The sequence below is a fragment of the Oncorhynchus tshawytscha genome, linkage group LG15 (assembly GCF_018296145.1).
Source record: "Oncorhynchus tshawytscha isolate Ot180627B linkage group LG15, Otsh_v2.0, whole genome shotgun sequence".
Lineage (NCBI taxonomy): Eukaryota > Metazoa > Chordata > Actinopteri > Salmoniformes > Salmonidae > Oncorhynchus > Oncorhynchus tshawytscha.
The window spans coordinates 16,352,208-16,374,604 of record NC_056443.1 but is presented as its reverse complement, the minus strand read 5'-3'; the positions used below and the strand labels follow the sequence as shown (position 1 = coordinate 16,374,604).

General features: G+C 42.3%; 2 protein-coding genes across 3 annotated transcripts; one reads left to right on the top strand and one right to left on the bottom strand.

Annotated features, from left to right (window-relative positions):
• Positions 1–2,430: 2,430 nt before the first annotated feature.
• On the bottom strand, positions 2,431–11,646 carry LOC112214501 (ras-related protein Rab-39B-like). 2 transcript variants are annotated; one of them, XM_042298193.1, is made up of 5 exons: positions 11,197–11,646; positions 7,842–8,075; positions 6,585–6,765; positions 6,279–6,404; positions 2,431–5,959 (listed from the first exon to the last, which is right to left on the bottom strand). In XM_042298193.1, the coding sequence occupies exons 2-5, from the start codon at positions 8,054–8,056 to the stop codon at positions 5,840–5,842; spliced, it is 642 nt and encodes a 213-aa protein (XP_042154127.1). In that variant the 5' UTR covers positions 8,057–8,075; positions 11,197–11,646; the 3' UTR covers positions 2,431–5,839. The 2 variants fall into 2 exon arrangements, with proteins under 2 accessions (XP_042154127.1, XP_042154126.1); XM_042298192.1 differs by lacking the exon at positions 11,197–11,646 and having other exon boundaries at positions 7,842–8,739.
• Positions 11,647–12,187: 541 nt separating this feature from the next.
• On the top strand, positions 12,188–16,506 carry zgc:162171 (ras-related protein Rab-38). The gene is made up of 4 exons (XM_024374078.2): positions 12,188–13,044; positions 15,229–15,359; positions 15,696–15,845; positions 16,272–16,506. The coding sequence occupies exons 1-4, from the start codon at positions 12,852–12,854 to the stop codon at positions 16,482–16,484; spliced, it is 687 nt and encodes a 228-aa protein (XP_024229846.2). The 5' UTR covers positions 12,188–12,851; the 3' UTR covers positions 16,485–16,506.
• The last annotated feature ends 5,891 nt before the right edge of the window (positions 16,507–22,397 follow it).

The window sequence follows — 22,397 nt, the reverse complement described above, 5'->3', positions numbered from 1 at the left end:
CAAATGGTGGCTACCCTGAAGAATCTCAAATATAGAATATATTTGGATTTGTTTCACACTTTTTTGGTTACTACATGATTCCATATGTGTTATTTCAGAGTTTTTATGTCGCCATTATTATTTTACAATGTAGAAAATAGTACAAATAAAGAAAAACCTTTGAGTAGGTGTGTCCAAACTTTTGACTGGTACTGTAGGTGTCCAGGGATGGCAGGTAGTTTGGTCCCGATGATGGGTTGGGCAGACCATATACCACCCTCTGGAGAGCCCTGCGGTTGCGGACGGTGCAGTTGCCGTAGCAGGCGGTGATACAGCCTGACAGGATGCTCTCAATTGTGCATCTGTAAAGGTTTGTGAGGGTTTTAGTGGCCAAGCCAAATTTCTTCAGCCTCCTGAGGTTGAAGAGGCGCTGTTGCGCCTTCTTCACCACGCTGCCTGTGTGGGTGGAGCATTTCAGATCGTCAGTGATGTGTACGCCGAGGAACATGAAGCTTTCCTCCTTCACTGCGGTCCCGTCAATGTTGTTAGGGGCGTGCTCCCTCTGCTGTTTCCTGAAGTCCACGATAAGCTCCTTTTGTTTTGTTGAAGTTGAGTGCGAGGTTATTTTTCTGCCACCACTCTCGTAGGGCCCTCATCTCCTTCCTGTAGGCTGTCTCATCATCGTTGGTAAGCCTAATACTTTTGTGTCGTTTGCAAACTTGATGATTGAGTTGGAGACGTGCGTGGTCACGCAGTCATGGGTGAACAGGGAATACGGGAGGGGGATGAGCACGCACCCTTCTGGGGCCCCTGTGTTGAGGATCAGCAAAGTGGAGGTGTTGTTTCCTACCATCACCACCTGGGGGCGGCCCGTCAGGAACCAGTTGCACAGGGCGGGGTTCAAACCCAGGGCCCGAGCTTAATGATGAGCCTGGAGGGTACTAGTGTTGAATGCTGAGCTATAGTCAATGAAGAGCATTCTTACATAGGTATTCTTCTTGTCCAGATGGGATAGGGCAGTGTGCAGTGCGATGGCAATTGCATCTTCTGTGGATCTATTGGGGCAGTAAGCAAATTGAAGTGGTTCTAGGGTGTCGGGTAAGGTAAAGGTGATCTGATCCTTAACTAGTCTCTCAAAGCACTTCATGATGACAGAAGTGAGTGCTACGGGGCGATAGTCATTTAGTTCACTTAGTTGCCTTTGCCTTCTTAGGTACAGGAACAATGGTGAACATCTTGAAGCAAGTGAGGAGAGCAGACAGGGATTGATTGTCCTTAAACCCTCCAGCACTCCACAAATGCAGCTTTAAAGAGTTTGGTCTGATCTAGCTGTTAACATTAGAACCCTCAATTACCTAGTTTATACATGTTTCTAATAATGAATGTATCCAGTGTCTAATGATTTAATCACTCTAGGTGGTACTTACTGATGCTCCACAGATACAGGCTGGTTGACACTGTCAGTGGCCATCTTGTGGTTGGTTTCTGGCACTGCAACTAACAACCAAGAGATTCTTAAATTATTTTTTGGTTCTATCCAGAATGTCGCCAATTCGGCACGTCCGTAGTCACCGTTATTTTGTCACGAATTTGAAGGAAAAAAACGGTACTTTTTAGTGAAACTGGTTTTAAATCATTTTTGGGGTCCTATCCAGAATGTCGCCAATTCGACATGTCCGGAGTCACCGTTTAAGGGTCACGAATATGAAAAAAATAATCTGCACTTTTTCGTGAAAATTGGTTTACAGGGGGAAAATGCTGTCCTCTCCTCGACTCTTCCGTCTTCCTCTCCATTTCCTGGAAACCGAAAAGTGGGTAGAGTGGTTGAGGAGAGTCAGTTCGTTAGTAGGCGAACCGAGGAGTGTCCTCCTTACCTCGATAGCCTGCTCTCCCGAAGGATACTGAAGTGCATCTTCCATGGAAGAATTTGGAAATCTGCCCCACACCCTTTGAATCAGCTGTTGTTTAATCAGAGAAAATCATGTTCACATTTAAAAACGATACGCTTACATAACATATGCCATTTAGCAGACATTTTTAAAGTCATGCGTGCATACATTTTACCTATGGATGGTCAAGGGAATCAAACCTACTAACCTGGCATTACAAGCGCAATGCTCTACCAACTGAGCTTCTTATACTTTTATTAATAACATGTCTTCCACAACTAGCTACATTTGTATCACTTTACACATTTATTTTGGGGTTACAACCCCTGTAAAGGTAATTTGCCTAATGACGAGTGGAGGAGAGTCTAATATCATACCAGCGCATTTGTTTCAACATTTCCTTTCCTCGCATCCGCTCCTCAATTACCTCTGACATTTTTCAAAAGCAGGTGAGGAGAGGACAGAGTCGAGCAAATCCAATTGAGATTCTCCCCAAGACTAGCCGACATCATTTTACCCAAACAACAAGAGGCTACATCTTTAGACACAAAGCAGAACAGGGTTGTTTTACCAGTCACATTTTATTTTTTTTGTACATTTCAAGTTGTTTTGATGAGTAGTGGCACAGAAAATCCCATAGCCATTGTTGAATTGAAGGAACTGTAGTTACATGGCATTGTACAGCTTGGAGATAGAGACTTTGTCAAAGATGATGTAGAATGAAGAAGAGTCATCCTGGGTCGTATTCAGTAGAGCACAACATAGCAAAACATTTTCCAGCGGAAATTAGGTAGTCAGGTAGTCTCTCTGTTTTCAGTCTGTATTCTTCATTTTGGTGTCTAGTGAACACGACCCTGGTAGTGCTGTACATTGATTAACGTATTTTTGTGTGTTATTAATATGATGAGCAACTGCTAGCTTGGTATCACTGTTTCACTTCATTCAGTCTGTTTTTACCAGGCTAAGCACTTGCTGCAAACTCCTATGTTCTGACATGGCCTAGGAGCTGTACATGCTGTACGCCTACATGAAGGTCTGGTTGTTTGTTACAGACTAGATAGACGTTTCCTCTAACCACTGACACAGGACCGGATATTTGTCATTAGCCTACTGGTAAAGGTTAGTGCTCTGGGTTATCTGATCCTAGATCTGTGGTTGGGGGGAAACTTCTACCTAGAGAGTATCTTACTTGATGATGAGTACCAACTGATCCAAACTCCTGAAACCCTCTGATTTGGTATAATGGAGCATTGGAGATTTAAAGTGTGTAGAGATTGGTGAAGCCACTGTCGTTCAATTATGAGCACCGGTTATGGCTGGACCATAGTTAGAGAAGGAGATCAGTTATCAGCATGTCAGTTATCATGATGTCCAAGATTCCATTCTAGAACAAGAATGTCCAAGCAAGTGGAAGATGCAACGGAATCCAAAGATGCCCATTCTTGATCTACGCCGAAAAAGTAATGAAAAGTCACACTTAATGGGATATCACTTGTCAAGGCCCTGCAAGATGTCCCCTTTATTGTAATAAATGATTGAGAACATTTCCCATCCTGTCCTCCTTGTCAGCGATACATTTTTAGATGAAAGTGCCTTTGCACACTGTCAACTCCCCCTTTCCCTACAATGTTACAGTCACATTAAATGGTGCTACCAAAACTCTCTTTGGATAAAGTGGATGATAGCAGTTCATCCTTGCAGTTATTATTACTCAGCGTAGAGAAGAAAGAATCAAAGTTTTGGATTCTGATTATCTGATAGCAGGAAGTAGCTTGTAGCGCTGATGACAAAGAGATTGACCTTGAACACAGTGGCTACAAAACATCTTGAACGGAAAATACGTAGGACATCTTTTGTTTCAAAACAGCAAGTTTTGTCCCTCCACCACCTATTGTGCCAAAGCATTTAATTTCTCAGTTACCAAACCAGAAACGTTGTTACATCCAGTGCGCCCAACTAAAATATGATTTTCAACACAACAGCATGCTCATTCATGATAACGTTATCGAACGATAATGTGATTATTTATGGATGAATATCCTTATTTCTAGACTGATTGATATTGAATGCACATGTCTGTTGCCATACTTGTTGTACTGTGTCATTAATATGTGTAATTTAAACGCCTGCAGATGTGGAATTATAGGTAATGTAGAGTTTTTAGGGTGCGTTTCTCCCAGCTTCCTGTCTGTCCACTGTTACCATGGTTTCCTCAGCTAGATTCTGGAATCACTCATAGGCTAGTCTCAAAGGGGACAGTTAAATGTTCAGGTAAATGTACAGGTAGTGTCGGCCTCCGGTGTGCCCAATATCTCATCGTCCGCCTTTACTGGGTCGTATTCATTAGTGCACACCATAGCAAAACGTTTTGAAACAATAAAAAAAAAATCTTATTCTCCCTCTCCATTTCAGTGCATTTTCTTCCGCTTGATGTCTAGTGAATACGACCCTGGAGTCCCTTTGTCCACTTGTACAGTCAGATAGAGAGTCAAACAGTCGTCCCCTTACATTCAGTCCATTTCCAAAGTGTCCATAAGGTCCAATATGGCGTTGGTTAATGGAGAAGGGTGAGGATTGGAGTGTTAGTTCGATGATGGGAGAAGTAGGTATAGAACCACAGAGTTTGTGTTTGGGACCAGACTTAATTTCCCAAAAGGGGAAAGTAAGAGACTCTGAGAACCTCCTCCTCAGTCTCCTTTGAACAACTGAATCAGATAGAAGGCCATATTGACCCAACAAACCTAAGGGGACGTGTGATGCCTTCTGGTCGTATCAATTGTGTTATCGGATTGCATAGTGGAAGAGATCGGGGTAGCAGGTGACTAGAGAGCTGAAATAGATCTGGGTGCAGTTCAAGAAAATTACCTAAAGCAGGGATGGGCCATGTTTAGCAACTCAGTCAGGGTCTCAACTTACTGTTGGGAGTTAGAATAGTAGAATTCACAAGGTGCAGTTTTAAAATGTGGTTGTGCATCAGCAGGTTTTCTCTTAAGTCACTCACTAAATTCGCTATGTCAGCTAACAATTATTTTATCAAATGTTTTACTTGTAGTAATCATGGCCGAATACTGACCAGACATGCCCAGGGGCCTTGACCTCCAGGGGGGACCAATTGATTTTGTTAGTCACTCCCACTCATATATCATATTAACATGGCATAAGTCATGGCAAAAATGTGTAGATTTGCAGGAAATTAGTTTTAAAACTGCAAAAATGTAGCTCCACTCCATGGCAAAATGGATAGAATTGCAGGAAAATAGCTGTAAAACTGCAAATTCTTCTCTCTGCCTCATGGCAAAATGAGTAGAATTGCTTGAAATTTGTTATAAAATGGCACACCTTTTCCCTCCGCACCATGGCAAAATGTGTAGAATTGCAGGAAATGTACTTTTTTCTCTCCACCGTCAAGACGGGGGCCAGTAAAATGTTTTACCTGTGAGGTAGGGGGATGCCAACCAAATCTCGCTTAATGCCACCAAAAGGCTAGGGATGGACCCTAGCTACTGGTATAATGCATTTAGTTAAGTGTTAAGTAGTTTAACTGCACAAATAGATTGATTGTACAAATCAGAGACAGGTGTGGGTATGGATGTGGGTACACAGACCCGTGAGCCACTGCGGCCCCTCATGATGAGTTCAGATTTTTTGTGTCCCCCACCCCCATCCAAGATCCCCATCCCTGACCTAAAGGGAAACCAGGTATTAACCAGGTATTTGTAGGGAAGGGATCCATCATTCATCCAGATAGCAGATCACTCTGAAAAGTGGACACCTTTTGAGGACCAAGGAGGATCAAATGAAAACCAGGCAGGGATCTAGTTGTGAGTAGGATCCCTCCATCCAGATGCAGATCAGTAGAGGCAAATGGCTAGACTAGATAGCTGAAATTGATCTGGGTGCAAGTTCAGGAGGACCTAAGGGAAACCAGACTCGAGTCAGGGATCTAGTTGGATCTAGTAGATCCCTCTAGATCAGCAGAGGCAGCGTCGGTCGCTCTTGGTGACCTCCTCGGAGGAGTGGACCACGTTGGGAACGAAGCCGCTCTTCACCCCCTCCCAGCCCTCCTGGATAGTGATGTCACCGCTCCTCACCTAGGGTGAAGATACCAAGATTAGAAGGGACAATGTTGTATTCACATGCTAGCCTGGTCCCAGATCTGTTTGTGCAATCTTATCAACTCCTTGTCACTCATTGTCATGCCAAATGTCATGTTTGCCATGGCAAGGAGTTGACATGATAGCACAAACAGATCTGGGACCAGACTATTCTCATGCAGAACATTTTGATAATAAACAATTCATGGGACCAGCTGTTGCCATTGCTAAGCTAGCCAAAGGTTGTACAGAACTCAATTTTAATTCTTGACTCAAATCTCAAATCAATTCTTATCTTCAACCTGGAGCGCCTCACCAGCTGAAAGATGTCCCTGGTCAGCTCCGTGAAGGCGTGCTCCACGTTTATGGCGTCGCGGGCCGAAGTTTCTACGTAACGCATCCCGTAGGCGCCGGCGAGTTTCTCAGCCTCCTGACGAGTTACCTGGAGAGGTAAACATGCGATAGTATTGTCTGTTTATATGAAAATGTGTTGTGCATTACTTATATCATTAGTAAAGGTAGGGGGAAAAATTTATTTATTTCAATGCTCAATCAAACACACACACATCCCACCTACCCCCCTCCACACATACACGTAAACTACTGCAATCTGATAGGCTACCTGGCGCTGAGGTTCCAGGTCACACTTGTGGCCGACCAATAGGAACACAATGCTGTGTGGTTGTACGTGGCTCCGGGCCTCCTCTAGCCAATCATGAACATTCTGGAAGGAACGGCGGTTTGTGATGTCAAACAGGAGGAGCCCGCCCACCGAGTTACGATAGTAGGCTCTGGTGATGGACCTGGAAGAGGGGAGGAGACAGGGATGAGAGGGTGTATATGTTAAGAGATAAGAAAGGGAATAGGGAGAGAAGGAGAGATAGACAGGAAGTAGAGGAATGAGAGGAGAGAGAATTGAGTGTTAGAAGGAGAGGGGAGACATACAGTGTTAGAATATTGTAGGGAGGGAGGGAGAAATAAAAATAGATATGTGTTGGGAGGCGAGACAAAAGTAGCAAGCAACAGATGTGAAAGTGAGAAAGGGGGAGGAGAGTGTGTAGTGAGGGAGAGAGAAAGTTTGGCAGAAAAGAGGGAGAGAATGTGAGAGAAGGAAGGAGGAAGAACATGAAGGGGGGAAGAAGTGAGAGGAGGGATATGAAAGACATGCGAGGTGTGGGTGATGAGGGAGGGAGGTACAATGAAAGAACGGAAGAAGAGGAAGACATAGAAAGAGAGGATGAAGATAGGAGGACAGTGGTAAAATACATATTCAAAAGAAATAAATAACCAGTTTAAATGAATCACAGACAAAAGAGCAGGGTATGAGGAGGAATTATTATGGAGCGCTGACCAAGCAAGGGTGTGTGTGTGTGTTTAAAAGCTGTTAACTCTTTCAATATGTCAAATAAATGTTTATGTATGAAAAGAGACTCCTGCATACTTGTTTTTCACTTTTTTAGAAACTAAACTATTTATAGGCCTATTCTAACTGTGTCACTGATGTGCCAAAGTGTAAATATTGATGTAGACTAACCTTTGTGCCTTATGCACTGTTTCAATAAGGCACTTTTGAATAGTCAAACAACAATATCAGTAGTGGTATGACAAAAACTATCTGGCAGTTTAGACCTTGGTGCAAATGGCAACTCTGGACTATCCTATCCTTTGATATCCTTGTATATACTTTGATCAACAATTATGAATGATAGCCTGTCTAATAGAGGGCTCTGAATAAAAAATTATGTATACATTTCATGGTTTGGCCAGCTGCACAAGAAGCATCCTTGATAAACAAGAGCAAGCAAGCGTGATGGATTATACCGACAGCACAGTTTATGCATAATCATCTGTGTGACAGTTCTTATGGAGCCCCCCATACCTGAAGCGCTCCTGTCCCGCGGTATCCCAGATCTGTAGCTTGATGCGTTTCCCCGGCTCAATCTCCACCAGGCGAGAGAAGAAATCCACGCCGACCGTCGGGTCACTCACCTGGGCAAACCTTCCCTCCGTGAACCGCCGGATCAGGCACGATTTCCCCACCGTCGAGTCCCCAATGACGATGAGTCTGAACTGGTACAACCATATCGCCTCCATGGTGACTGCTGTCTAGCTTCTGTTCGTAGAATCGTGGTCAGATGGAACACACGCACAGGCACACACACCGTGAGACACAGACACATGCAGGGACACACGCTCACACAGCGCAAAAGCCTGAGTCAGTTAACCCATAACAACAGTGCTTTCAGAGGATAGATAGCCTCGGGCGCCCTGGTGAAAGCCTGTGAGAGAGACCTCGCAGACAGAGGGGCAGCTATAACGGAGATTTCAAATGGTTACTGCCCTCCCTCCTCCACAGCACCGTAGCTTGGCTTCCCAACAGAGCGCAGCCCCTGAATGATAACGAGGCCTTTGGAGAGAGCACAACACCGCTACTCTTTGTGCCCTTGTTTTGTGTCTAAATTCCCTTTGGTGACAAGTAAAAAGCCACGTCTCTTCTGGATTTGACTATGGCTTTGATCTAGGCCTAAGCCCTCCTGCGGTGTTAACAATGCCTATTATAGTCCACATGTTTATTTACAAGCATGTGACTATTGGAAATCCGCTTTAGCCTATATTGGCCAACTTTCAAATCCCTTGATTGTGGCAACTATTTGATAGCCTGTGTTTTACGTTAGGCTATGAATTGAACTTCCCTTTAGGAAGAATTCAGTTATTCCATTCTGTTTAGCCAGTGGCACTTAGGTCAGTTTACATACAGTGCCTTGCGAAAGTATTCGGCCCCCTTGAACTTTGCGACCTTTTGCCACATTTCAGGCTTCAAACCTAAAGATATAAAACTGTATTTTTTTGTGAAGAATCAACAACAAGTGGGACACAATCATGAAGTGGAACGACATTTATTGGATATTTCAAAATTTCGTGCAAAATTATTCAGCCCCCTTAAGTTAATACTTTGTAGCGCCACCTTTTGCTGCAATTACAGCTGTAAGTCACTTGGGGTATGTCTCTATCAGTTTTGCACATCGAGAGACTGAAATTTTTTCCCATTCCTCCTTGCAAAACAGCTCGAGCTCAGTGAGGTTGGATGGAGAGCATTTGTGAACAGCAGTTTTCAGTTCTTTCCACAGATTCTCGATTGGATTCAGGTCTGGACTTTGACTTGGCCATTCTAACACCTGGATATGCTTATTTTTGAACCATTCCATTGTAGATTTTGCTTTATGTTTTAGATCATTGTCTTGTTGGAAGACAAATCTCCATCCCAGTCTCAGGTCTTTTGCAGACTCCATCAGGTTTTCTTCCAGAATGGTCCTGTATTTGGCTCCATCCATCTTCCCATCAATTTTAACCATCTTCCATGTCCCTGCTGAAGAAAAGCAGGCCCAAACCATGATGCTGCCACCACCATGTTTGACAGTGGGGATGGTGTGTTCAGGGTGATGAGCTGTGTTGCTTTTACGCCAAACATAACGTTTTGCATTGTTGCCAAAAAGTTAAATTTTGGTTTCATCTGACCAGAGCACCTTCTTCCACATGTTTGGTGTGTCTCCCAGGTGGCTTGTGGCAAACTTTAAACAACACTTTTTATGGATATCTTTAAGAAATGGCTTTCTTCTTGCCACTCTTCCATAAAGGCCAGATTTGTGCAATATACAACTGATTGTTGTCCTATGGACAGAGTCTCCCACCTCAGCTGTAGATCTCTGCAGTTCATCCAGAGTGATCATGGGCCTCTTGGCTGCATCTCTGATCAGTCTTCTCCTTGTATGAGCTGAAAGTTTAGAGGGACGGCCAGGTCTTGGTAGATTTGCAGTGGTCTGATACTCCTTCCATTTCAATATTATCGCTTGCACAGTGCTCCTTGGGATGTTTAAAGCTTGGGAAATCTTTTTGTATCCAAATCCGGCTTTAAACTTCTTCACAACAGTATCTCAGACCTGCCTGGTGTGTTCCTTGTTCTTCATGATGCTCTCTGTGCTTTTAACGGACCTCTGAGACTATCACAGTGCAGGTGCATTTATACGGAGACTTGATTACACACAGGTGGATTGTATTTATCATCATTAGTCATTTAGGTCAACATTGGATCATTCAGAGATCCTCACTGAACTTCTGGAGAGAGTTTGCTGCACTGAAAGTAAAGGGGCTGAATAATTTTGCACGCCCAATTTTTCAGTTTTTGATTTGTTTAAAAAAATTGAAAAATCCAATAAATGTCGTTCCACTTCATGATTGTGCCCCACTTGTTGTTGATTCTTCACAAAAAAATACAGTTTTATATCTTTATGTTTGTAGCCTGAAATGTGGCAAAAGGTCGCAAAGTTCAAGGGGGCCGAATACTTTCGCAAGGCACTGTACTCTATTCTATAATCTATTATTTTCTATTATATTCCATATTCTATAGACCTATGCTTATTTAAAACCCTACAATGCACGGATTTATTATGGTATTGCATTCTATGCACAGGCCTGGTTATCCAGTCATCAGACTGCCTCCAGTGACATCTAGACACACCGCCACTTCCTCACTCTGGCTGGCCGGGAATCACACAGTGAGCTTGGTATGCAAACACAACCGTGGACAAACAGAGCCCCGAAATAATACCTGGAATATCCACCCCCATAGCTTTGCCTGAGACCGGATATAGGCTTCAGCTAGGGTCTCTGGAGCATTGACATGGACAGTAGCCTAGGCTAGATTGTACCCTACTATGGTAACTACTGGTCATCATAATGTCTATTGTATTGTTTACCGTGGATATTTCACATCAGGTGCTTTTGGATAAACACAAATATGTTTAATTACATGGACAGTCTATTGTACAGAAGCCGTTACTGTAAAGAACTAATAGAGGGTTGTAGGTTAGATATTTCACATCAGGTGCTTTTGCATTAAATATCAACTGATTTATTCCAGATTCAATGAATAGATCCATCCATTTTTCTTTATGGTAGTATCATTGCTTATTTTAGTCTTACAGGCATCATTTCACCCGGTATGTCAGTAATGGTAAATGGAATGGAGAACAGTAGAATAGAATCTCCACGATTATTTGATGCAGAAGTGCATTAGACAACATCACTTCTGTCGCTCTCACAATAGACTTTCAAGACCAAGTAGTGTCGCTTTTCTTATTTCTCGCATCATTATCCTCAAATAAGAAGGCCTTGTATAGTTCACATTTGCTAGAAAGGCCTATTGCCTAAGAGACAACGAAATCGTTTCATCTTACGTGGTTTGGTTGCGCGGCTCAGAACCCGATTGCTGCAGGTTCCATTGCATTGAGAAGCTTTCGTAGAACAAACGCCCGAAAGAACGTCTCACAGCAACGCATGAACAGCAGTTTACAATTGCCCTGCGGAAATCTACCAACGGGTCTTCGTTGTGATGTCTTTATAACGGTCTATTAATGACACCCTAGAAAAATTCAAAGCACGCTTTACTCCCCAGAATGCTATCATTTGTGAATGATAGCCTAGGTCTACACTGTTGTTTTGAAATCACACAACTGTCAAAAGTGATAGACCTATGGCAAAAATTCTGAAGGTTAATTTTGTTTTCACTCCTCTCCTTATCTCGTTTTGTGTTTTTGAAGGAAGCTAAACGAAATAAATGTTGCCACTGATGAAATTGCAGCGCGAGCAGCACCATCACAGACCCTGACTCATTCCACCGCCCAGCCCGCATCAGCACCTCTACTACCGTAAACATCAATATCGACGCGCACAAACACTTTATCCGCATATCTAAAAAAAAAAACACAGCGACACAAAACGTTGTTAATAAAACCATTAGAGCAATGACATGTAGATCAATGTCCTTGTTCTTAAGTCGTTTTATGAAATGTAATTCATTTGACCTATTGGCTACCATTTTTGGTAGGTTATTGAAAGAACCTCTCACCAATAGTCTTTTATAGCCTATCCAACAATATTAGTAAGCTAAAAGGCAAAAATATAGATAGGGCCACTGCCACTAAATATTCAAGTTTTAGACCCTATATACTGCGTACCAGACATTAAACATATTTTGGACATTAACTGATATAACGATTTATAATCGTGAGTGTAAAATTGACAATATTGTATGCGCGTAAAGATACATAACATTGTATGTTTGGTTACCACAGCTGCTTGTGCGTTGATCCGGATACAGTGTATCAAATACGCTGGATATGTAGTTCGTTTCCTTTCCCCAGCAGCAAAGTGGTGGACAGAAAGTACAGTGAACTATTGACTTACTGTATGTACACAACTTTATCAGTAAACTAAAGGGCTGTGGTTGCCTAATCTCCAAACAGCTGACGGGCAGATGCAGAAGCTTCATGCGCAGATTAATGGCAACGGCTTCCAGGCGAGATGTGCGCGCACACACACCGTACACTGTTTGACCAACATTGACAGTTTGTGGATGAAATGCGCTGACTACTCTTTTTAGAAGTTCTCATTTTTTGCTCTGGATGGAATGAAGGTTGGGTAGGAGAAAGAACGAGAGAGAAATAATGAACGTTTGGTAAGAGAGAAGGGTCGCCAAAAGGATACATTGCATGACTCTGATATAAGGACATGTACGGAATAGAACAATTGCAAGAAAGGAAGACCATTTCGGAATATTTTTGTGCATGCACATTTTGAATAAAAGAGGGAGAAGTTCCTCTTATTTTCTGTCTTCATCAATTCATTAATATTGTTTTCTCCTGCTACTAAGATTTGGACAACTATTCACCTTTGACATACAGGCAACTTCAGGTAACGGGAAAAGAGAGCTGCTGAAAAGTGGACCCATATGAAATAGAAAACTGAAAAAAGAGGACACTGAATATTACATTCTATGTGAACAACTACGTTGTAGCCTATATTTTTTTCTATATCAAGCCATAACCCAACCATGCAGCAGGAACGATTGCTGAAGGTTCTAGTCATCGGTGACCTGGGGGTCGGGAAGACGTCCATAATAAAGCGTTATGTCCATCAGATATTCTCCCAACATTACAGAGCCACGGTCGGAGTCGACTTCGCCCTCAAACTCCTCAATTGGGATCACAAGACGGTCGTGCGACTGCAGCTGTGGGACATCGCAGGTTGGTAAACTAATTACGAGTAATCTTCTTCGACAGTTCGCCTACCTTTACTTTTATAACTGTTATATTTGATTTGATACACAAGTTTAAAATATGTCAAAAATATGTCACGCACATGGTATGGTGTCTGTAATAGCGGAACATTGCCAGTTGGTAAACTAATAACGCATATAATAAGAGTAGGCCTATTATAGTAGGCCTATTCGCTCTGTTACATTTAGTTTTATAACTCCTTTATTTTATTTGAGAATGGAAATGTAATAATACACACACACACACACACACACACACACACACACACACACACACACACACACACACACACACACACACACACACACACACACACACACACACACACACACACACACACACACACACACACACACACATGTGTAGTAGTAGTAGCCTAACCGACCCATTCTTGAGCCTCTCTATATTTCACATGACCTGATAATCGACATATAACTGACATGACCTGATGTAGCCCTGACATACACTGTCCTATAAAACAGTGTAATAGTGTGAGTGTTGGTGTATGTGTGCGTGTGTACGTGCATGCCTGGCTGTGTATGCATTCATGTGTGCATGCGCGCGTCTGTATGTGTGTGGACTTTACCCTGTCAGTCAATGCACATGCACTAGACATTTTAAGACTCGCACACATCGCACCGAATGTGGATCTAGCACTTGTCTGCTGATCGTTCCTCGCAGATTACGTTTTTCAAATCGGTGCTCACTCGGTTCGCGAATTACGTTCAGAGGTAGGAAGTACTCTCGGCCAGCAAACGCTATGGGTGTGTCTGAGCCCTTATGGTGCTGTATCTCTAAACTGTCAGCAGACTTTTCCTCCGTATCATCTCAACGGTAGATAATGACCTCATCACACCATGTCTACCAGCCCCCCCCCATCCTTACAGCCAAATAATAATTCATAATAGATCAATCATTTAGTTTTTACATATACATATATTTTATATCAATATTAATGTAATCCAAGTTTTTCTCATAATAGTATAAACAAGTGTCAATAATCACCCACTGTCTGGTTCATAATAATGAACTATTCCACCCTGAGACCGTACCCATGCATTGTTTCACAAGATATGATTGCAAACATGACATTCATTGAAATGAAGCTGCAACAATGAAGCGCTTTCAGCGCAGGGCAGGAAAGGAAGAAGAAAGAAACAAGATGTATGTTTTGCCCATGTATCTGATGCTGTCTGGCCAAAAACAGAATGGCATGTCATACTCTTTTTGGCCAGACACAGCATCAGATACATGGGCTACATACAGTATATAGTAAGACAGAGGGGCGCTGTTTTGCTCACTTGAATGCTTTCTCCAGTGAGATAGTTTCAGCCACTTGCGAATTGAAGGAAAGTTGAAGGGTGCACTGTGTACTGTTCAGATGCTGGAATTATTTTGGATGAATGTGCGACGGTAACCTACTTTTTGAAGTGATTTGTTTGACAATAAGATGAAAACATCATGACTGGTTGTGTTCATGGCACATTAACAGGTAATACATTTTTACAGTTAAATTAAAGGCCTCAGAATGGCTGATCTAGGATCAGGTTCACCCCTATCCATTGAGTCTTATTAATTTAGACAATGCATGTAGGCAGTGGAAAGACAGAGATATACATTGTAGGAGAACATAGCAGGAAAACCAGTGTGATGGTATTTACCCAATGCATGCTGGCTATTGGCAGTGACAACCAGTGATATTTCAAACCGTATTCTGTACGTTATGTGTTAATGTTAGAAAGACCCTCTCTCTCTCTCTCTCTCTCTCTCTCTCTCTCTCTCTCTCTCTCTCTCTCTCTCTCTCTCTCTCTCTCTCTCTCTCTCTCTCTCTTTCTCTCCGTCCCTCTCTTTCTCTCTCTCAGCTGTATCATGGTTACTCACTGGTATATTACAGTCATGTGAGAGAGGTTAGCTTCCAGGAGAAATGCCATTTATATGTCAACACTCACTTAAACACACACATACACGCATAAATATACACACACACACACACTTGAAATGTCTCAACACATTGGAGTATCGCTTTGTTTCTTAAGTCACTTTATTGAGAAATATTAATTGTTGTTATGTTGTTGATTTAGATGGTATAGTTGTAGATGTTGTTGTTGGTGCTGTTGTTGTTATATCATTGTTGTTGTTGTTTTTCCCCAGGCCAGGAGCGCTATGGCAACATGACGCGGGTTTACTACCGCGAGGCTGTAGGAGCGTTGGTGATCTTTGACATGACGCGGGCCTCTACCTTCCAGGCTGTCCTCAAGTGGAAGGGAGACCTCGACTCCAAGGTAAGAGATACATTATTACTTTAACATGCTTAGAACTAGTCATAATGAAGTATACATGTACATGCAGGTTGTACTATACAGTGAGGTGGTAGTGAGTGCCTGTAGCCTGAGTGGCTCAACTAGTACTATCCTCCCTTCAAATAAAACATCTCCACCGTTGTTTTCATTTCATAAAGACTTTTTATTTTAATTTTTTACATTTGTTAAGATCCTTCTCTCCTCTCATCCATCTCACCCCTCACTCCCATTTTCTCTATATTTTCTTGCACTTACATCTTCTCCCCCATTTTTCTCTCCAACCCCCCCTCTCTCCCCCTCACCCCACACCCCTCCCAGGTTGCTCTGGGTAACGGGAGGCCAGTTCCGGCCGTCTTATTGGGTAATAAATGTGACCAGCTGAGTACGGATCTCTGTTCCAAACTGCCCAAACTGGAGAACTTCACTAGAGACCACGGCTTTGTAGGGTGGTACGAGACCTCCGCCAAGGTGAGGGGTGTGTGTGTGTGAGAGAGAGCAAGACCATGGTTTCGTAGGGTGGTAAGAGGTCAAGGGTCACGACATGGTGTCACGGCATAGAGAGGGATGGGTCTCTATTGTTGCTGTATGTAGTGTATATCAGGGGATACAAGCTTTGTGTTTGGAAATGTTAAGAGACGTTGTGTGTGTTAGCAGACAATGTTTTGTGTGTATGAGTTGCTTTCTGGAATGTAAAAAGCGTCATTATACCTACTTACTGCTAGCTGAGTGAGGGATTGTGTCTGTGCATATGAAGACTGTATTTTTTCCTTCCCATTCTCTTGCTCTCTCTATCTGTCCCTCACCCCTCTCTTTCTCTTGCTCTCATGTCTCTCTCTCACACAAACATCTCTCTCTCTTTGCCCTTCAATTCTTTCCCCCTCTCTCCCCTCTCAGGACAACATCAACATCGACGCGGCCATCATGTGTTTGGTAGAGAGCATCATGGCTGTAGAAGAGGAGAGGCCGCCAGCTGGAGATCCTAGAGACCCTAGCGTCCTGGTCTCACCACGCTTTGACTACAATAGGACAGGGATGGCTGGACTGCCTGGGTGCGATGGGTGTAAAAAGCGACCTCTGCCTGGCCGAAGGGAGATGGGGGATATTTGAGGGATGAGAGATGGGGGGGGAGTGGAGGAGAGAGGATTGCGAGCTTTCTAGTTGTGATGGGTATAATAAGTTAACTTTGCCGGGCCAGAGGGACATGGGCGATATCTGAAGGGGGGATTGAGGGAGAGAGAAGGACAGTGGCTTTTGACTCCAACGAACTCTCTATGCTAGGATGGAAGGGGACCGAGGGGGAGAGATGAAGGAAGAGATGGGAAGGAGTAGGGGGATAGAGAGACACACAGAGAGAGAGGGGGATGGGAAATATAGTGTGTGTAAAAGAGAGAGCGATAGTAGCATGATGCATTAGATATGGATGGACTGCTACAAAGGGTCATGTGAACTGAGCTAAGCCTGGATGACATGAGAGATCTAATCACATTACAGTGGAGGACAGAAGCATCCACATCGGCAAGGAAACAGCTGTGATGTTATCAATAGCATTGCTATTGCAACACACTCATCACCGAAGGCTGCTTTTGTAAATTCACTCTGGCCATCTATTCCGATTTCAGAGCACTCTCATCTGAGTGTGTCAGAGCACAGAACAACTGATGAATTTACAAACTTTCAACACCCGCTGAATAAGACCGGTGTCAATAAACGTCTGCAAGAAAACGTCATTCAATTGTTGCCAGGAGCACAGTTACAGTCACTAATGCTCTAGATAACATGAAAACAGCTTCTGCTAGGGTGAGTAAAATGGCCAGTGAGGTGTTCTCTCATATGTGTCTAGAAGTAGCTAGTGAGCTAGCCAACTTTAGCCAGTTAGCTTGGGTGCTTGGGTGCTTGTTGCGAGGGTCAGAACACTTGGATCAACCCTTGTCCACGGGCCAGAGCGTCCAGTTTGCGCTCTGAATGCTCCAAGAGCAAAAACGCTCTGATTTTACAATCTGACAATGCTCTGAATTTACAAACGACCCAGAGCGTACTATGACACACTGGAGGCAATTTTTGAACACACTCATAGTGAAAAAGAGACAGTGTCGTTCTATACCAAAATAATGTGTGTAATATTTTGAAGCAAATATCATTTTAATGGAGTATGTTAGGCACAGACGTTCTCTTTGCCTGGCTGAGTTCTGCTAGGAATCAAACCAACCTAGCATGTGGACGCTTTTAGTCTGTGATAATGAAACCGGGAGGCTGAAAGGTGTAAGTTAGTCTGTGTCTCAAATTGCACCCTATTCAGTAGTAATTATGGGGATTTTTTAAAATACAGTTACACATCACAATATTATTTTGGACGCTATTATATCGATACTTTAATTGGCTCCAAGTATGGATATTTTATATATTTTTACTAGGTAGCATTAGCTAACGTTAGTCAGCTGTACCTGCACCAAAATTACGCTATTTTTTTATCCTACAGATTTTTCTCCATTTTCTTTTTAAATAGTGAGACACCATGTTTTCAGCAGTTTTACTTCCGTGACTGATCAAAACAAATGTTAGTATGCTCTCTCTTGCATCTCTGCAGCAGACATATGTTTAAAACATCAAATTGCAATAGAATCGCAGTATTGAGTCGCAATACATATAGAATAGTGAGAATCGCAATAATATCATATTGTGAGGTTCCCAGCCCTATTTAGTAGTGCAGTATGTAGGGAATGGGGTGCCATTTGAGACAACCTTAGTTAGGACATGTGCCTTCAGAAAGTATTCACACTCCTTGACTTTTTCCACATTTTGTTGTGTTACAGCCTGAATTTAAAATGTATCAAATTTAGATTTTGTGTCACTGGATAACACCCCATAATGTCAAAGTGGAATACATTTTTTTCTTTTACAATTAATAAACATGAAAAGCTGAAATGTCTTATGTTAATAAGTGTTCAACCCCTTTGTTATGGCAAGCCTGAAAAGTTCAGGAGTAAAAATGTGCTTAACAAGTCACATAATAATTTTGATGGACTCGCTCTGTGTGCAATAATAGTGTTTAACATGATTTCTTTATGAATACCTCATCTCTGTACCCCACACGTACAATTATTTGTAAGGTCCCTCAGCTGAGCAGTGAATTTCAAACACAGATTCAACCACAAAGACCAGGAAGGTTTTCCAATGCCTCGCAAAGAAGGGCACCTATTGGTTGATGGGTAAAAATAAAGAAAGCAGATATTGAATATCCCTTTGAGCATTGTGAAGTTATTAATTACACTTTGGAGGGTGTATCAGTACACCCAGTCACTACAGATACAGGCGTCTTTCCTAACTCTGTTGCCGGAGAGGAAGGAAACCACTCAGGGATTTCACCATGAGGCCAATGGTGACTTTAAAACAGTCACAGAGTTGAATGGCTGTGATAAGAGAAAACTGAAGATGGATCAACAACAGTGTAGTTACTCCACAATACTAACCTAAATGAGAGTGAAAAGATGGAAGCCTGTACAGAATAAAAAAATACAAAACATGCATCCTGTTTGTGATAAGGCACTAAAGTAAAACTGCAAAAAATGTTCACTTTATGTCCTGAATACATTAAAAAAGCATTATGTTTTGGGCAAATCCAACACAACTCATCACTGAGTACAGCTTTTCATATTTTCAAGCATGGTGGTGGCTGCATCATGTTATGGGTATGCTTGTCATCGGCAAGGACTAGGGAGTTTTAAGGATGAAAAGAAACGGAATAGAGCTATGCACAGGCAAAATCCTAGAGGAAAACCTGGTTCAGTCTGTTTTCCCCCCAAAATTACCTTTCAGCAGGACAATAACCTAAAACACAAGGCCAAATATACAAGTTGCTTACCAAGACGACATTGAATGTTAGAGCTTTGGTTTAAATCGGCTTGAAAATCTGTGGCAAGACATGAAAATGGCTGTCTAGAAATGATCAACAACTAACTTGACAGAGCTTGAAGAATTTTAAAAAGAATAACGTGCAAATATTGTACAACCCAGGTGTGAAAAGCTCTTAGAGACTTACCCAGAAATACTTACAGCTGTAATCGTAGCCAAAGGTGATTCTATTGACTGACTCGTGTGTGATACTTATGTAATTGAGATATTTGTATATTTAATTTTCAATAAATTTGCTGCAATTTCTAAAAATGTGTTTTCAATTTGTCATTATGGGGTAATGTTTGTAGATAGGTTAGAAAAATAATCAATTTGTAATGAACACGAGGGGAGATAGAGAGCTGGTTTTAAGCGCAGGGCGCAGCAGGTGTTAATTGCAAATGACCACAGGAGGAGGCTCTAAACTTCCTCTTTTGAGATGGGAGAACCTTCCAGAAGGACAGCCATCTCTGCAGCACTCCACCAATCAGGCCTTCATGGTAGAGTGGCCACACGGAAGCCACTCCTCAATAAAAGGCACATGACAGCCCCCTTGGAGTTTGCCTAAAGGCACCTAAAGACTCTCAGACCATGAAAAACAAGAATCTCTGGTCTGATGAAACCTAGATTGAACTCTTTTGCCTGAATGCCAAGCATCACGTCTGGAGAAACCTGGCACCATCCTTACGATGAAGCATGGTGGTGGCAGTATCATGCTGTGAAGATGATTTTCATTGGCAGGGACTGGGAGACTAGTCAGGATTGAGGCAAAGATGAACAGAGCAAAGTACAGCGAGATCTTTGATGAGAGCCTGTTCGAGAGCAGTCAGGACCTCAGACTTGGGTGAAGGTTCACCTTCCAACAGGACAATGACCCTAAGCACACAGCCAAGACAATGCAGGAGTCGCTTCGGGACAAGTCTCTGAATGTCCTTGAGTTGCCCAGCCAGAGCCCGATCGAACATCTTTGGGTAGACCTGAAAATAGCTGTGCATCAACAATCCCCATCCAACCTTTTATTTATTTATTTTTATGTAACCTTTATTTAACTAGGCAAGTCAGTTAAGAATATATCCTTATTTACAATGACGGCCTACCCAGCCAAACCCGGACGAATCTGGGCCAATTGTGCGCCACCCTATGGGACTCCCAATCACGGCCGGTTGTGATACAGCCTGGATTCGAAACCAGGGTGTCTCTAGTGATGCCTCTAGCACTGAGATGCAGTGCCTTAGACCACTGCGCCTCTTGGGAGCCCAAGAAAGAACCTGACAGAGCTTGAGAGGCTCTGCAGAGAAGAATGAGAGAAACTCCCCAAATATAGGTGTGTAGCGTCATACCCAAGAAGACTCAAGGCTGTAATCACTACCAAAGGTGCTTCAACAAAGTACTGAGTAAAGGGTCTGAATACTTATGTAAATGTGATATTTCAGTTTTTTATTTTTTGTGTATTGTGTATAGCTTGATGAGGGGTGTTGGGGATTAATCAGAATAGTTGGGTAACATAGATAAGATGTTTTATTTTCATTATATGCTTGTGAGTTACTTCTCATTTAGAATGTATCTTGTTGTACTATAGTGGGGGCCATTTGCAGTTATCCTTTCTCTGTCCTGGGTTCAGTTACTTGGGCCGCAGAGAGGGGAGAGGTCAAGCTTGTCTTCATATGTAAACATATCTTTTAAACCATGTGAAGGGATGATTGAGGGGGAACCAATTATCTCTTGGCTCCACAATGTCTGTGTGCCAGTCACTGTGTCTCTGTGATCTTGTCCAGGAGGGGTGTATTTGATATATGCTAGTTTTTGGTCCTGAGTGGTACCAAGAGCGAGATAAGAACATAGTTTAGGAGACAAAGCTGAACGATAATTTATAGCCAATGCTGTATGGCTATGTGTGTCTTTGCTATAAAGGATCTCAGCTGCAATGTGTAAGCACTCTCAGAGAATTCATTTATAAACACTGAATTAATCTGAGAGTCACAGGGTTGTGATGGAGCTCATATAATTAAAGATGGACTTTATGATAACTCTGACTTGTGTGTGGTTTGCTCTCATGATTTGGTAAATACAGGACATTTCCACTACAGGGGAAAAAATATTTAATACATATTAGAATAAGGCTGTAACGTAACAAAATGTGGAAAAATGTAAGGGGTCTGAATAATTTCCAATTGCATTGTATATGTTTTGACCATGACTGTTTACTATCTAAGATAACGCCAAGTAATTTAGTCTCCTCAACTTGTTCAACAGCCACATCATTCATTATCAGATTCAGCTGAGGTCTAGAGCTTGGGAATGATTTGTCCCAAATGCAATGCTCTTAGCTTTAGAGATGTCCAGGACCAGTTTATTACTGGCCACCCTTTCCAAAACTGACTGCAACTCCTTGTTAAGGGGTTTCAGTGACTTCACTAGCTTTAGTTGCTGACACGTATATGGTTGAATCATCAGCATACATGGACACACAGGCTTTGTTTAATGCCAGTGGCAGTTTATGGTAAAAATAGAAAAGAGTAGAGGGCATAGACAGCTGCCCTGTGGCACACCACACCCTACATGTTTGACAATAGAGAAGCTTCCATTAAATAAAAAGTTTATATTAGATAGATATCTATAAATCCATGATATGGCAGAGTTTGAAAAGCTATAAAATATATGTTTTCTCAACAACAGGTTATTGTCAATAATATCTAACAGTACAGCTCCCACAATCTTGTTCTTATCTATTTATTTCAACCAAGTCAACCAAGTTCAACCAAGTCATTTGTGTCTGTGCAGTACATGTTGAGTGCCCTTCTCTATAAGCATGCTGAAAGTCTGTTGACAGTTTGTTTGCAGAGAAATAGCATTCTATTTGGTCAAACACAATTTTGAATGGTAATGGTAGCTTGATTAATAACCTGAACCAGATTATAGGCACTGGTTACAGTGAGAAGCTTCCTCTTAAGCAGACAGCTTGAAGGAAACCAGTCAATATTCAGGTCACCAAGAAAGTAGACCTCTCTGTTTACAACACATATACTATCAAGCATTTCACACACATCATTGAGATACTGATTGTCAGCACTTGATGGCCTATAGCCACCCCCCAAAGAAAATGGAGGGGAACCACAGCACTTTAATAACACT

Coding starts and splice junctions, on each gene's coding strand:
- zgc:162171 (XM_024374078.2), top strand. CDS start 12,852: ATGCAGCAGGAACGATTGCTGAAGGTTCTAGTCATCGGTGACCTGGGG. Junction 13,045..15,228: donor GCAGCTGTGGGACATCGCAG/GTTGGTAAACTA, acceptor GTTTTTCCCCAG/GCCAGGAGCGCTATGGCAAC. Junction 15,846..16,271: donor GGTACGAGACCTCCGCCAAG/GTGAGGGGTGTG, acceptor CTCCCCTCTCAG/GACAACATCAACATCGACGC.
- LOC112214501 (XM_042298193.1), bottom strand. CDS start 8,056: ATGGAGGCGATATGGTTGTACCAGTTCAGACTCATCGTCATTGGGGAC. Junction 6,766..7,841: donor GCGGGACAGGAGCGCTTCAG/GTATGGGGGGCT, acceptor CCCCTCTTCCAG/GTCCATCACCAGAGCCTACT. Junction 6,405..6,584: donor ACCTGGAACCTCAGCGCCAG/GTAGCCTATCAG, acceptor TTACCTCTCCAG/GTAACTCGTCAGGAGGCTGA.